Raw genomic sequence first — 17,346 nt, 5'->3', positions numbered from 1 at the left:
GTGATTTCCCAGTGTTCTAGATCGATTAGACCTGGAAATAACCTGGAAATACTGTCACGTACACAAACTCTTGACCACCCTCCCATCTTCCAATCTTCATAAACTTAATCTCATTTAAAATTCTGCTCCCCATATCCTAACTCACACTAAATCCCTGTTCACCTCCCCCCCCCCCCCCCCCCCCCCAATGATGCTAACATTGGCACCCAGCCTGGCAATGCCACAATTTCAAAATGTTCATCCTTACTTTCAAATTCTTCAATGGGCTGTGGCTCTTCCTCTCTCGTTAATCTCCTTCAGTCCCACAACCTTTGTGGATCTCTTCACTCCATCAATTCTGGAATCTTGTGAACCCTCAATTTTAATCACACTCACCACTGATGGCTATTGCAGTCCCTAAGCCCCAGAATTTTTCCACCAGTTTTCATTTAAAAACCAAAAGTCCACTCTCAATATTAAAAAAAGTTCCTTGATTAAAAAGGTATTCTCCCCAAAGACTAAACAGTAAGAAATTTGTTAGCTTGCTTAGTAATCAAAATAAACCACACATAGGTTTTTGGAAAACTCTTTATTCTCTCTCTGTGCAGGAGTGGCACCAGAAAAGACCAGCACAGGGGAACAGAGTGTTCTCTGCTAAAAGCCAAAACGCATTGTTACTTTATTTCAGCTCACGCACAAAGACCAATTCTGAATGAAAACATGATGGCAGCACGGTAGCACAGTGGTTAGCACAGTTGCTCCACAGCTCCAGGGTCCCAGGTTCGATTCCCGGCTTGGGTCACTGTCTGTGCGGAGTCTGCACGTTCTCATCATGTCTGTGTGGGTTTCCTCTGGGTGCTCCGGTTTCCTCCCGCAGTCAAAAGATGTGCAGGTTAGGTGGATTGGCCATTCTAAATTGCCCTTCGTGTCCAAAAAGATTAGGTGGGGTTACGGGATTAAAGGGGATAGGGTGGAGGCTCTTCCAAGGGCCGGTGCAGACTCGATGGGCCGAATGGCCTCCTTCTGCACTGTAAATTCTATGATTCTATGTGTTGATTATAATGTGTTGCACTGATTGAAATAAGTGAACATATCAACCCTATTCTTCCCAAGTATTCACCTGGTTTGCCTTCAGATAATTTCAATGCAAATGACACAAGTCTGTATGAAAGAAAAATGCTTAAACTCCTTACATGAGCCACAGGCAGCAGACAGCGACATTGAAACATCAGATGGGAGCAGTTAGATTTAGTTTATCTGGTCTCAAGAGGGAAAATAGGCAGCAAGACATTGCCACCAGCCCCTGTACATTGTAATCTCCATCACTCCAGCCCAGGTCATGTCCCAATCTTGAAGGTCCCCCTTAAACGTAATACGTCAGGACTACTTCTTCCATCTGCAAGTGTCCATTCTACTGCCACACTGGTGGTGTCCACTCTACTGCCACTCTGGCGATGTCCATTTTACTGTAATTCTGGTGGTGTCCATTCTAAAGCCACTCTGGTGGTGCTCATTCTACTGTCACTCTGGCATTGTCCACTCTACTGCCACTTTGGCAGTGTCCATTCTACTGTAATTCTGGTGGTGTCCATTCTAAAGCCACTCTGGTGGTGCTCATTCTACTGTCGCTCTGGCGGTGTCCATTCTACTGTCGCTCTGGCGGTAACCATTCTACTGACGCTCTGGTGGTGTCCATTCTACTGTCACTCTGGCGGTGTCCATTCTACTGTAATTCTGGTGGTGTCCATTCTAAAGCCACTCTGGTGGTGCTCATTCTACTGTCGCTCTGGCGGTGTCCATTCTACTGTCGCTCTGGCGGTAACCATTCTACTGATGCTCTGGCGGTGTCCATTCTACTGTCACTCTGGCGGTGTCCATTCTACTGCCACTCTGGCGTTGTCCATTGTACTACCACTCTGGCAGTATCCATTCTATTGCCATACTGGTGGTGTCCACTCTATTGCCACTCTGGCAGTGTCCATTCTACTGACACTCTGGCGGTGTCCATTCTACTGTCGCTCTGGCGGTGTCCATTCTACTGACACTCTGGTGGTGCTCAATCTATTGACGCTCTGGCGGTGTCCATTCTACTGTCACTGTGGTGGTGTCCATTCTAAAGCCACTCTGGTGGTGCTCATTCTACTGACGCTCTGGCGATGTCTGTTCTAGTGTCACTCTGGCGGTGTCCATTCTACTGACACTCTGGCATTGTCCATTGTACTATCACTCTGGCAGTATCCATTATATTGCCACACTGGCGGTGTCCACTCTATTGCCACTCTGGCGGTGTCCATTCTACTGACACTCTGGCAGTGTCCATTCTACTGCCACTCTGGCGGTGTCCATTCTATTGCCATTCTGGCAGTGTCCATTCTACTGACACTCTGGCAGTGTCCATTCTACTGTCATTCTGGTGGTCACCCACCTGGAGGATCATGTGACGAGTGGCTGGTTGGATAGTAACGCTCATTGAGAGAATGAGCAGGAACCAACGTCCAAAAACGGAGGGATGGGTTAAAGAGGATAAATGGAAAAAAAGTTTTTTTTTTAAGCAGTAATTTGAATTAAAACCAACAGTTGCTGGAGTTTTGCCCACGACTGACAAACCCTCCATTGGAGTTTCACCGCACTAATCTTCTGGTTGTCACAGATGTGTGACAGAGTAGTTTTAAATCAAGAAATCAAGTGAGGGTATATTTCGTGTTTCAGTTGCTGACAGAAGTTATCAGAAGGGTGTTGTTCCATCTGTCAGGTCAGGTTTATTTCACTTTGATTCGGGCTGTCCTGCACAATCTCTGTGGATGTGTTCAATGGACCGGCTACTTGCGTTTTATGATGATGACTCAATGCAGATTAAGCAACAACCTTGCCAAATGGCGTGAAACGTGTGATCAACTTTACAGTTGCTCTCCCCTCCCTCTCTGACAAGTTGCCCGTCAGTCTCAATCTATTTCTTGCCAGGCTGTTGATCGCATCCCGCTTTTAAGATCCCTGACCCTCCGCGGCCTCTTCATCCGGATGAAGCTCGGTTTGAACTGGAAGAGGAAAGTGCACATGTTCTGCGGCTGCCTGTGACCCGCTGCGCTGTCACGTTTTTTTTAATTTAGTTGTTTTCTTATTATTTCCGTCTCCCTCTCTCCGGGCAAATGGCAGAGCCCAAGTGGAAGCGCCAGAAAACGTGCCTGCCCATCTGCTCCTTCCATCAGCCGGCGTCAGGCAGCCAGGTGAAGCAGAACTACCCTGAGAGTGTGGAGGAGGCGGTGTGCGGGCTCATCACCCTCTTCTATCAGGTTTCCTACCGTTTCCAGGCTCTGGTAAGGCGGCGCTGGGGTTGGGGCGAGGGGCTGGCTGGCTGGGTGGGTGGGCACCACCATGCAATGGGACCTGACCAGCACATGATCTTGATGCACGGAATTGCTGGTGAAGGAACTCGTTGGGCTGTGAGGGAGTATGTGCTGCCACTGCAGAGCAGAGTTATTGATTTGTTTTACTGCAAACCTCAATTTAAAATTGGGAACCTTTCTGTTTTCTCAAATTCAGCGAGTTAGAAAAAGAAGCTAATTTACTTTTAAGGCAAAATGGATGATCAGTGAATAAAGTTGTGCTGTGTACGGTATTGAGCATAGCAAATCAACAGTAAAACGGCCCTCGTCCAAAATAGTCAAGGAGGCATTTCCCTGCAATGTTAATAGCATTAATTCCAGAGGAGGTGGAGAAGTTTGACCCTGCTTCAGATATCTCACTGCCAAACTCAGAATTCACAAAGTGCCCAAAGGCGGGGGGGGGGGGGGGGGGGGGTTATAAACTTCCTGTAAACAATAAAACTCTTCAGTGCTTTAGAGACTGTGGGTTAGCTTACATGTCATCTCAAAACTAGCAGGGTTATGGAGAACGAGCAGGGGATGAAAAGAGCATCCTTCTAGTGAGAGAAATTCAAATAAGAGTGGGGGGGGGGGGGGGGGGGGGGGAGGTGCAAATAATATGTGCAAGGTGCCTTGGCTTCAAAGTAGTGGCCAGTCACGAAATTAGCTACAGTATAAACACACCCCAAGTGTCATCAACATTTTTCATTTGTTAAATTCTGTGGAAGAGGCCCTGGAGCTCGCTGTATACTTTGACCTTTCAGTCATCTTATGTACTGTAAAACAAAGGCAGGCTTTTTTTTGGGGGGGGGGGGGGGGGGCAGCAGCACTGAATTGTTAATAATCGGAAGTGGTTTGAAAAATGTGTCTACTGCAGCATTCCGGATTGGCAATACAGGATTGGCTAATATTTCACTTTGAAAATATATGGCACCACAGCAACCATTGTACACATGGGAGGGGTTGATCTGAGAACTAATCTACCCCTGCGAGTCATAAAGCCATTTACGCCAAAAAGGAGGCCATTCTGTCCATCGAGTCAATGTCACCGCTCTGTGGAACAATCCAGTCTGTCCCATCTCCTACTCTTTCTCCATATCCCTGTTAGTTTTTAGTTTCCCTTCAAGTTGTCCATCCTAATTTCCTTTTGGAATCATTGATCATATCAGCTTCCCTCGTGGGCAGCCAGTTCTAGGACATTACCACTTGAGCTTAATGATTTTCCTTGGTGAGTACATAGGTGTTAATTTTGAGAGGGAAAAAAATCATAGTTAATTCAAAAGCTAATATTTGAATACAGATACTGTCCAGCGGCATTTGATAATAGTTGGCAGATCGAAGTTAAACTGCCTTATTCACCCATCAGTGCTTAGTTATGAGAAGGTTTCCTTATTTTTAAATGTATAGGGAAATGGAAGCACTTGAGTTTTTAAAAATGTCCAGGCCGGTCTTAAGATTTGCAGTATACTGTGTCAATGGTGTGTGACTAATCATTGAAGTATGATTCATGATTTATGCTGGAACTTGTAATAATGTATACTCATTTAAGATGCTCCTCATATATCCTAACTGCTGAAGGCAGTGGACAGTTTAGTACTAAACCGTACATAGGAGAAGACCTGCAGGTACAATTTCTGTTTTTCTCCTTTAAGATGTGACCCACGGTCTATTTGACCAAGCTTTTGGCCATCGACCCTAATATCTCCATTAGTGGCTCAGTGTTATATTTTGATTCATAATGCCTTGTGAAGTGACTTTGAATGTTTTAGTATATTAAAGGCACTATATAAATACAAGTTGTTGTTCTGTGCAGTGTATCAGTTGCAGCATTCCAATTGGGGTTCAACCTTCAAGAGATAAGGGCACTTTTGCAGCTTCAAGTCATTACCCTGGTGCTCTAGCCCTAATTAAATAGTGTGTGGACAGTCCTTGGCTCAACAACCAAAGAATCGCCACTTGGAATGTCGCTGAGTCCATCAAGCAGCATCATAGCAAGCATTAGGACCTTCAGAAATGGAGAACATTTTAGGCCAAGGTTAAGTCTGGATATCACGAATTATTGGTAGTTTTGTGCAAAGACTTTTGTCCTGTATGTCACCACAATTGGTTATCTCAATATCATTAGGTCATAGTGAACTAAAAAGTAGCACTCTGTTGCTGAGTCTTCTACAGGAAACCTGACAAACTATTGTTACCATCACCAACAGATTTCCATTGTTACAGCATTAGTGTAACAGCATTTAACATAGCAGAAACTTAATTTCCTGGCAATTGGGAGTCAGAGCTAAGCAGGAATTGGAGGAAAATTGAAGAAGTGGTTGAAGACACTGTCCACTGATAGGTTTTGAGGTGAATTTGAAGTCGGGAAAAGAGATGCCACAAGGTGATACGTTGAAGGAGAGACCATGATGACGGCTTTAGCATCTCTGCTGATATAGTGTGGATGCAGGGGGAAACAGATTGCAGCAGAGTCAAAGAGTAGAGGAAGAAAACAATGAGGTATGACTGACAGGAAGAGCAAAGATACAGACCAATGTGTAGATATCAGGGGCTATTTTGAAGTTAATGTGTTTGAGAATGGGAGCCAATGGAGTTTGGCAAGGACAGGACCTGCTGGTGAGAAGAACTTCACCTGGGAGAGGTTCAGGCAGCAGAATGTTTGATGAGTTGGGGGGTTTAATGAGAGTGGAGGTTCCGAGGCCTATTGAGGAAGTTATTAGGAAAGTTGAGTGAGAGAATAATCAAACAGAGATTGACCGGGCAGCATGATAGCACAAGTGGATAGAACTGTGGCTTCACAGCGCCAGGGTCCCAGGTTTGATTCCCTGCTGGGTCACTGTCTGTGCGGAGTCTGCACGTTCTCCCCGTGTCTGCGTGGGTTTCCTCCGGGTGCTCCGGTTTCCTCCCACAGTCCAAAGACGTGCAGGTTAGGTGGATTGGTCATGATAATTGCCCTTAGTGACCAAAAAGGTTAGGAGGGGTTATTGGGTTACGGAGATAGGGTGGAAGTGAGGGCTTAAGTGGTTCGGTGCAGACTCGATGGGCCGAATGGCCTCCTTCTGCACTGTATGTTCTAGATGAGGGTTTGAACAGAAATGGGGACATGAAAAGATAAGACCAGACATTTCAGAGGTGGAAGTTGGCAATCCGGTCAGGCTGAATTAAAATTTCAATCTCGGCTCAAGATCGAGTTTAACACAAAATTACATAGGCCATCAATTTGAGTATATGCAGAGATGCAGGAAGGAGGATGAGAACAGGAGTTAGAACAAGTGCAGTGGGGTCAGGGCGGTGTATATACACAGCCATGTGAAGTAGAAGGGGAAGCATAATATCAGAACTTTATGGTGAGGCTGGTTTAGCACACTGGGCTAAATAACTGGCTTGTAATGCAGAACAAGGCAACAGCGCGGGTTCAATTCCTGTACCAGCCTCCCCGAACAGGCACCGGAATGTGGCGACTAGGGGCTTTTCACAATAAAGCCTACTTGTGACAATAAGCTGTTATTATCATAAATGCTCGCCAGAATTCTCTGGTCACCAGGATTCAAGTGTTGTGATGTTGAAGCTAGGGTTGAGAGTAAGATGGAAATGATCAGAAAAGCTACAGTGACTGGGGAAAGCCTATAAGCCATCTTGCACTTTGGCCTGGTTTTCACCTCAGCACTTGCTGGATTCTCCATTCCCCCAGCCGTGTGTTTCTCGGCCGCCAGCAAAGACTGTCTTCCCACCGCTTGTGAATAGGATTTCACATTGAAACCACCCCACGCCGCACTGAAACCCGCTGACGGAACTGCGCTGCCAGCGGGAAAAGTGAATCCTAATGACTGGGGAATTCCAACCATTCATTGTTTCCGGTGCCCTAAATGTACAGAGATTAAAATCTTGAATCCTTTTTTAGAATCCTCCTACAGCATCACTTCATCTGAGCTCCGAAAGCTCTTTAAGCCATATATTCTTTGTTGCATCAATCTATTCTGTGACTGACATTTGTATCGGCCTTTATTTCCAATGTGTCACTATCTCAGCTCTGATAACTGGACCGCCTTCCCTAAACCCTCTCATCTCTACACTTATGACCACTAAAACACCCATCTTTTCAACCAAGCTCTCAATTACTTCTCTTAATTCAGATTTGTTTAATTGTTTCATTTTATTCTCTGCAACCTATCTTAGGATAGTTTCTGCATAGCGTGGTCTAATTTAGGCGTTAATATTAACAAAGAACAACAAAAGGTACAGCACCTGAACAGGTCCTTCGGCCCTCCAAGTCTGTGCTGATCATGATGCCCTAACTTTTAAAAAAACCCTTTGCACTTACTCAGTCCGTATCCCTCTATTTCCCCCCAATTCAGATCCAAATGCCTCTTAAATGTTGCTAATGTGCCTACTTCCACCATATCCTCTGGCAGCGTGTTCCAGGTACCCACCACTCTGCGTGAAAAACTTACCCCGCACATCTCCCTTAAACTTTTCCCCTCTCACCTTCAACCTGTGTCCCCTTGTAATTGGCACTTCCACCCTCAAAAAAAGCCTCTGACTATCCACCCTGTCTGTGCCTCTCATAGTTTTGTAGACCTCTATCGGGTCTCCCCTCAGACTCCGTCTTTCCAGTGAAAACAATCCTAGTTTATTCAACCTCTCCTCATAGTCAGCACCCTCGAGACCAGGCAATATCCTGGCGAACCTTCTTTGCACTCTCTCCAAAGCTTCCACGTCCTTCTGATAATGTGGTGACCAGAGCTGCACGCGATGCTCCAAATGTGGCCTAACCAAGGTTTTATATAGCTTCATCATGATTTCGCCAACTCGTGTACTCAATTCCCCGGCTGATGAATGCAAGCATGCCATATGCCTTCTTAATCACCTTGACCTCCTGTGTTGCCACTTTCAGGGAAATGTGGACCAGCACGCCCAGATCCCTCTGTATGTCAATGTTCCTGAGGTTTCTGCCATTCATAATTCATACCTAGATTTGATCCTCCAAAATGCATCACCTCACATTTGTCCAGATTAAACTCTTGTCTGCCATTTCTGTGCCCAAGTCTCCAATCTATCTATATCCTGTTATCTCCTCTGACAATCCTGGGCACTATCAGCAACTCAGCCAATCTTCATGTCATCCGCAAACTGACTAATCAGACCATCCACATTTTCCTCCAAATCATTTATATGTACTACAAACAGCAGAGGTCCCAGCACTGATCCCTGCGGAACACCACGAGCTACAGATCTCCATTCAGAAAAACACCCTTCCACTGCTCTTCTCTGTCTTCTATAACCAAGCCAGTTCTGTATCTATCTAGCCAGCCGTCCCGAATCACATGTGATTTTAGTTTTTGTACCTGTCTGCCATGTGGGACCTTGTCAAACGCCTTACTAAAGTCCATATAAACTACATCCACAACCCTCCCACACGTCAGACATGGATTTGCCCTCAAATAGCCTCTCCCAATCCACATTACCCAGTTCCTGTCTAATTTGGATGTAATTGGCCCTTGCCCAATTATGCACCCTCACCCTCGGCCACTCTTGTCTTTATGCATGACTACTCAAAATCTTATGGAATTATGGTCGCTAAACCCAAAATGCACCCCCACTGAATCATTAATCACCTGGCCTGGCTCATTCCCCAATACCAAGTATAGTATGGCCTCCTCCCTGGTTGGATTGTCAACATACTGCATCAAAAAGACCTCCTGGACACATCCAACAAATTACACTCCATCCAAGCTCCTGGCCGTAAGGGATTCCGAGTCAATATGGGGGAAGTCAAAATCACCCATCACAACTACCCTGCTTTTTTCACAGCTTTTCAGTATCTGACAACACAACTATTATTAGAAGTTTCATTCTTTTCAACGAACTGTTAAACCACGGTCCTGTCTGACTGTTCTGGTTGTTCAAGGAAGTATAAAAGATACCAGAGCACAATTCTAGACAACATTCCTCCCTACATCAGCACCACTAGAAATGGATTGCTTACCTTATTTCATTGGCATTTATGAGGTTTAGTGCAAAATGGCTGTTGCACCTGCCCACATAACAATTAATGAAAATCGCTTATTGTCAGAAGTAGGCTTCAAATGAAGTTACTGTGAAAAGCCCCTAGTCACCACATTCCGGCACCTGTTCGGGAAGGCTGTTACGGGATTACCAACTTCAAAACAACTGTTATGCATGTCATATATTGCTGTATAAATAAGTCTTTCTATTTCCCTGTACCGAGCAGATTCCCTGTGACCTTTTTCTTTGCATGGGGAGAAAATGTATGCGATATTTAGCTTTAAAAATGCATGTTTAAGACAATATGTCACTTTGAGCCTAATGTGCAAAGATACCCACCAAGGAAGTATCCCAGTGATAAGATAACAGAACTAACTGCTCTCCCATTCACGGACATCTGCCTGACTGTGTGAAAAATCATCTCCATGGGTCCGGTCCCAAAAATACAAATCAAATCAATATATTACTGCCCCATCATCCTCCTCCCAATTAGCAATAAAGTGATCAATGCAGTCAGAAAGGGTGTGATCAGGTGGCATCTAGTAACCAAAAACTTGCTCACTGATAGTCACCTTGCTTTCTAGCAGAAACCTAAATCTCATCACAGCCTCAGATGTGAACAGCAGAGCTGAATGCCAGAGGAGAACAAAGAGTAGCTGCCTGGACATTAAGGCAGCTCTCAATTGAACATAGCATTAAGGGAAAATTGAGGTCAATGTCCATCCAGTAGTTAGTGTCATAGTTAAAACAAGAAAGTGTAATGGTTGTTGAAAACCCATTATTGCAACACAGGATATCACTGCAAAAGTTCCTCATGGAAATATCCTGAGCCCAGCTTCATCTACTTCATCAGCTGTCTCTCCATCATTGGATCAGGAGTGGGGCCGTTCACTGATCGTTCCAAAGTATTATGCTGCATTTACAAGAGTGAAGGAGCCCATATTAGTCTATAACTGGACCTAAACAACATCCACACAAAAGCAGATAAATGGCAGGTAACAGTTGCACAACCTAAGTTAATACCTGTTCCTAACGAGTTCCAATCATGAAGAGATCAAGATTGGCTCGGTAAGGGAGCAACCTATTTCTCGGCTTTTCTTCCTTCTTTTTGCTCCTCTCCTTTTAGGGTCTGAAAAGGTCAACCACACACTTTTTGCCCTGTACACTGACTGAACGCTTTAAATTTTGAATTCTCCAAAAGACACATAATCGTTCACTCTGGGAACGATCACGCAATAACGGAATGCTGCACAATTAGTCTTGAAATAAAAGTTGACACATTGTAAACACTAAGTATCCCCTCCACCCTGACGTGTTGGACACAGCTCCGTGTGTATTACGTTAGTCATTGGGCAATATTATTAGAATTTGGTATGGCCTATAGTCTGGTTTACATAGGCGTAAGAACAAGTTTAAATCTGCCCGAATTGAGCAAGCACGGCCAAGTTCCTGCTTCGTTGTCTTTCAATTTGGAGTTAATCACAAAATGTGTGAAGGTAAACAGAAAGAGCAGCGATTGCCATTAGACTGTTGGCTCTCATATCGAGGGGCTGGAATAGCTACCATTCGGAGTAAATGAATGAACCATCAAGCGACTCAATCGGGGACGGTACTGATCTCTTCCTCCAACTATGTGGAGGAACAAGGCACCAGAGGACAAGACCATCCAGTCCTCACTCCTAAACCCCGTTGGCGCTTCTCTCACATATTATGAATTCTATATACATGGCCTTCAAGAAACTAACAGGAAAAACAACTAATCCCTTTAGAATTTTGCACTTTTGTTTTTGGAGCTAAGCTTTTTTGTATTTTCTATATTTACGTTTTATATTTGCTGTATCACAACAATGGCAATATTCAAAAACACCGCATTGGCTGCAAGGCACGCTTAATGCAAATATTTATTAGCAGCTGATAGATCCGCCACAAGGTTTTGCATTCTCGATATCTTTGTTCTGTCAATGTTATAAAATTACTGTGGCTGAAATAATGGAGCCGGGGGTTTCCTTCCAGCTGGAGTGAAGACTGGACTCTAGCTGGTGGTCAGTTGACCTGTTTGCTGACCTCCACTCACGACGCTTATTTCTCTTTTATCGCCAGGCGGAGATCTTCGAGCAAGATGGCGTTGCTTTGCCCAGAGTTTCTGGTTATTTCCAGAAAGTGGCGGATGAGGAGGAGCACAACGCCGAAATCCTGCTTGAGTACCAGAAGGAGCGAGGGGGTCACTACTGCGCCAAGGACATTAAGGTATTGGCAAGTGTCTGGCGAGCTGGCAGATCTGCCAATATCAGAGCAGGTCATGTAGAGAAGAATACACTTCTCCAAAAGGAGCTAGATCTTTATCAGTAGTATTAGTCACAAGTAGGCTTATATTAGCACTGCAATGAAGTTACTATGAAAATCCCCTCATTGCCGCACTCCGCTGCCTGTTCGGGTACACTGAATTAGAATTCAGAATGTCCAATTCACCGAACAAGCATGTCTTTCGGGACATGTGGGAGGAAACTGGACTGTCCAGAGGAACGCACGCAGACTCGTGGCGAATGTGCAGACTCCGCATAGTGACCCAAACTGGGAATCGGACCCGGGTCCCTGGCGCTGTGAAGCAACAGTGCTACCCACCGTGCATGTAGATAACACAATTGCCCCACATGGAATGTGACTTAAGATACATACTCATCTGATACATTCAGTGTCATCCAGTTCAATAGTATCATCCAGTTCAATGTTATGTGTAGCTGGAGAATCTTTAATAACCATGGAATGGGATGGGTCAAAGGTCAATCAGTAAATCTGAGGTCATTCAACAAAAAACAATAATTAGCTGTGGTCAGATTGTGTTCTCTGCTAGAGTGTTACCTTCACTTGTTCTAAATCACTAACTAGCATTATTTTCGAAATGAGTTGATTTAGGCAATTGGCTTTTCCTTAAGTACATAGAGCCAATGAATTGAGTATTACCCATAGATTATCATGTCAATGATTTGGTGGGAGGAAGAATCAAGAAAATTGGCTCTTGTTGCCAGATCTGCTTTCTGGCCATTAGATCAAATACAGAAATAATTGGCACAAATAAGGCAAGGGGAAAGAGAATTATATTGTGAGTCTGAACCCCATCTGAATCTTCTGCCTTATTCGATGAGGGTGCATAATGAGAGAACCCTGGGAGACAACTGGTCTGTGTAAAAAAAAAAAACTGTACAAACAATCATAAATGAGATGAAAGCACAAAATTTTCAACATGCAATGTATGTTCAGGGAAGCTATGATGGTCAGTTTACCCAGCTAGTTATTTATACTGCAAACATTAGTCCAAAATGTTCAAAGGATGTCAAACGTATGACAGTTTTATGCAGTTTTATGCAGCATTGGTGAGACCACATCTGGAGTAACTATGTACAGTACTGGTCTCCTTATTTAAGGAAGGATATTAATGCATTGGAAACAGTTCAGAAAAAGTTTACTAAACTATAATAATAATCTTTATTGTCATAAGTAGGCATGCATTAATACTGCAATGAAGTTCATTCTCCCCGTGTTTCCGTGGGTTTCGCCCCCACAACCCAAAAATGTGTAGGCTAGATGGATTGGCCACGCTAAATCGCCCCTTAATTGGAAGAAATGAATTGGGTACTCTAAATTTATTTTTAAAAAGATTGCAATGAAGTTACTGTGAAAAGCCCCTAGTCGCCACATTCCAGCGCCTGTTTGGGTACATTGAGGGAGAATTCAGAATGTCCAATTCATCTAACAAGCATGTCTTTCGGGACTTATGGGAGGAAACCGGAGCACCCAGACGAAACCCACGCTGTCACAGGGAGAACGTGCAGACTCCACATAGACAGTGACCCAAGCCGGGAATCGAACTAATGCCTGGAATGGGAGAGTTGTCTTATGAGGAAAGGTTGGACAGGCTAGACTTGTATCCACTGGGGTTAAAAAATATAAGAGGTGACTTGATTGAAACAGATCACATCCTGAGGGTATTGACAGGGTGGATGTGAAGAGAATGTTTCCTCTTGTGGGAGAATCTAAAACTAGAGATCAACTCTTTAAAAATAAGGGGTCGCTCATTTAAGATGGCGATGAGGGGAAATATTTTCTCTCAAACAGTCGTGAGTCTCTGGAACTCTCTTCCTCAAAAGACAATGGAAGCAGAGTATTTGAATATTTTTACGGCAAAGGTGGATAGATTCTTGAATAACAAGGAAGTGAAAGTTTAGCGGGCATAGGCAGGAATGTGGGGTTACGATGACAATCAGATAAGCCATGATCTTATTGAATGGCAGAGCAGGCTCGAGGAGCCGAGTGGCCTACTCCTGATCCTAATTCGTATGTAGCTGCCAATCTAACTCAAATCGTCTATTTACTTCTCCTCCTCTTCCCCCTGACTCCCATGCGCCATGACAGCTCAAAACTGACCTGCTAGTTATTTATTACTGCTTCAAATTTAGAGGTGATATTGTGCCATTGATATCCATTGTCAATACCAGTCACCATAGCTATTTCCTCTTAATCATATTACAGTCCAATCCAGCAGCAATTTGAATGTCTCAGTGACATGCCTGATAGATTCGCTCCTTAAGTATGAATAAGAGTCTAGCAGAGAGACATGTGCTGTTTATATAGCACCCCATGCCTTCTTGATGTCAAAAAACGCCTGGACAGCCAATGAAGTACTTTCCATGTAGAATTGATCTTTACCGGAATGTACATTCTCAGAGACATCCAAAGCAAAAAGAAAGTCTTGCATTTATATGGTGCCTTTCAGCACTGTCTGACATCTCAGAGAGCTTTATAGCCATTTGAAGTACTTTTGATGTGTAGTCACTGTTGTAGCGCAAGGAATGTAGCAGCCGAATAGCAACCAGCAATGTGATTACCACCAGATAATCTGTTTCTAGGATTTCCAGGTGGTACTGGCATCACGGGGACCTGGGATCCAATCCCACCATGACCGATGGTGAAATTTGAATTAAAAGCTGGAATTAAATGTCCAATAATGACCATGAAACCATTGTCCATTGTCACTAATAGGGGAGGAAATCTGCCGCCCTTATCTGCTCCAGCCTACCTGTGACTCCTGACCTACAGCAATGTGGTTGACACTGAAATGGCCAAACAAGCCTCTCAGTTCAAGGGCAATGAATGATGGGCAATAATCCCTTAAATGAATTAGAAAAAAGAGAAAAATTGCCCAGCACGCCAAAAGCACTTTGGAAAAATTGCCCTTGGGCCATATATGCCCATCTGTGACGGTTATGCACTTCCCGTACCAGCCTCCCCGGACAGGCGCTGGAATGTAGCAACTAGGGGCTTTTCACAGTAACTTCATTGAAGCCTACTCGTGACAATAAGCAATTTTCATTTCATTTTTCATTTCATTTTCCCTCAGTACTGCTTTGGGGGAGGGGGGATGTTAAGATTATTGTAATGTAAACATCACTTTGGGATTGCACCGATGATCCGCCTCAGAAAACTCCAAGAAACAGGGGGGATTCTTGACGTTTCCGCTAAGGTTGGGGGGAGGATGGGGGGGGGGGGGGGGGGGGGGGGGGGGGGCAGCGGGAGGACCCAGGCACTCCCTTACATGACTATTTTTTCCGTTGTAATGTTTCCTTGCAGAAACCCAGTACCGAGACGGTGCAGAACATGCGCCAAGCGCTGGATCAGACAATTCAACAGTGGAAAACGGTGGCCACCTTCTTGGAAGAACTCTGTGTGCTGAGCAAAAGCTGCACGGACCCCCACACCACCAGCTTCATCAGGAAACGCCTCCTCGTCCCCAAAATACAGCAGATCAAAGTGGCCGGCGACTTGATCACCAACGCAACCCGGCTGGGCTGCACAGATGAAGGGCAAGTTAGCTTTGGGGAATACCTCATTGACCGGCTGCAGGAGGAGTTGCAGAAGCCACCTGCCTGAGAGGGTCATCGTTTTTCCTCCGTCCCATAAAATGCCAAAGATCACAACCTTTCAATCTGCATTGCTACCAGCTCACTCCTTTAGAAAGATACTCTATTCTTCTAGGCTAATGATTTCGACTTTTTAAAAAAAAGAAACATTTTATAGTGTTCCATAAGATTTATATTTTTAAAACAATATGAAGATTGATAAATCGCGGAAATTAAATGTTGTTCTTAGTAAAGCCAGGACCATGAGGACCCCAGGTAACCTGCACGCTGGTTTGGTAGCAGTGTGGGGAAGGTGATCAGGATAGGGACCACTTACAAAGAGTATTTTGGTACAATGTCTCCAAGGTATTATTTTCAGATTTAATTGTAAAGAATAACGAGGCCAGATTAAGATTTGGATTCAAATATGGCCCTATCCCTTTACCCAAGTACATCAGTTAATGTTACATTCCTCCAGTTAACCTTATCCTGGATAATGGCTCATATCCTAACACAGGAATATCGAGGTGACTGAAGAGTGGTATTTTTAAAGCGATGCCCTTTTCTCCGTATGTATTATGGGTTGTCCTAGTAAAACCGCACCATCATAGATCGGTCCAGATTCCTGCATCCGCACACAATTACCAACCAATACTGTAAGACCATCTGTATTATCTCCAAGCTTTGGTTGCTTGTCGTTCCTACAGTTGAGTGTTTGAAAGGGACCATGGGTGTACTCGGTATCCCAGTACAGATATTCTCTGCGTGGGCCAAGCTTCCACTGCATTTATGCCGCTTTTTCAGACAAACGTTACCTTTCCACTGAATTTAAAAGTGGAACCTTTTAATCTTGGATTAGAGCAAATCGACGATAGAGATCTATTAAGTGCAATGGCAGCAATTTATTTGATATATTAGTTTCCTAACTGCGTTTGTGCTAGACTGCATTGTTTTTGAACTATAGCAGTTAATTATATTGTGGTTCAGAGCGCGGTCTTACGCTTAATAACGTGTGAAACATATACTACAGGTGGGGGCTCGGTGTCACATTCAGGTGGGATAGTTTACTGGGGAAGGTATGAATCATTTTATACAGTCACGGGATATGGATGGGAGCGAGACTCGGTTTTACGATATAAGTGGATTCTGGGCAAGTCCTCAATTTCGACCAACTCAGAGGATGAATGTACAATGGTTTTTAAAGCACATAGTGAGAACGTTTGCTGACATTTGGATCCTTTCATTCTCTCTTCCTCTGGCGCCTCCCCCTTTAAGAATGAGGAAAGGAATTTAAAATGGATAGGGCATTCGAGCAGGGGATGGTGTACTCTTTAACAGCTTCCCTGCACCGCCTCATGTTCTTCCCTCCGCGGACTGTCTTCGCTTGAAATCGCAGAGGCACCGACAGCAATGACAAGTGCGGCCGGGCGCCCTTGCAATGTCATCCATTCAAAATCCGCAAACATTTTTAGCACTCCAATTAAAGTACATTTCCATTCAACACCACAAACATTTTTAGCACTACAATTAAAGTACATTTCTTCCACCTGTAAGAAGTCGAATGATTCTGTCGCAGTATACATTTTTTCTGGAAGCAAAGTTTTTGAAAGCTATTTTCTAAATATTTTTTTCCTGCAGCTCCTTTCGCTGTCCTGCTTAACACTCAGTGGGGGGAGGGGGCGGGGTTTACAATTGCTAAACTGGATTGTGGAACTGGTTCACGATCTTCTATCTCACTGGCCCCAGTCAGTCCTCAATGTCCATGTGCCAGTGTTTCTAGGTTGCTCTGGGTGGGTTTTTATATGCGTTTATACTGGTGGAATTCATCTCGCTGTTTTACAATCGATACACTTGTTTGTACCCAGAAACAAATAAAGAATCTGAGAAAAAAAAGAGTGCCTGGTTTAATTTGAATCCTGAAATCGCTGCATCGGAGGCCACACGTCCACCTTGCGCATCTTTAACTCGTCTTGGTTTAAAATTTATGCCCGGAGTGTGAAAGTTTTCATCACCATTCTATGACTGTCCCAGTCTTTGATGCAATCAATATAATTCACCCTAAACGCACACTACTCGCAATATCGGTGCAAAATTAATAGCTGATT

At 44.2% G+C, this 17,346-nt stretch overlaps 1 protein-coding gene across 1 annotated transcript; it reads left to right on the top strand.

Annotated features, from left to right (window-relative positions):
* Window positions 1–2,768: 2,768 nt before the first annotated feature.
* Window positions 2,769–17,136, top strand: zgc:172145 (uncharacterized protein LOC559095 homolog). The gene is made up of 3 exons (XM_038807793.1): window positions 2,769–3,293; window positions 11,448–11,594; window positions 14,973–17,136. Exons 1-3 carry the CDS (start codon window positions 3,126–3,128, stop codon window positions 15,270–15,272), a joined length of 615 nt encoding a protein of 204 aa, XP_038663721.1. The 5' UTR covers window positions 2,769–3,125; the 3' UTR covers window positions 15,273–17,136.
* Window positions 17,137–17,346: the final 210 nt, after the last annotated feature.

The sequence above is a fragment of the Scyliorhinus canicula genome, chromosome 9 (genome assembly GCF_902713615.1).
Source record: "Scyliorhinus canicula chromosome 9, sScyCan1.1, whole genome shotgun sequence".
Lineage (NCBI taxonomy): Eukaryota > Metazoa > Chordata > Chondrichthyes > Carcharhiniformes > Scyliorhinidae > Scyliorhinus > Scyliorhinus canicula.
Note: the sequence above shows the minus strand (reverse complement) of the source record. Positions and strands in the feature narration are given on the sequence as shown.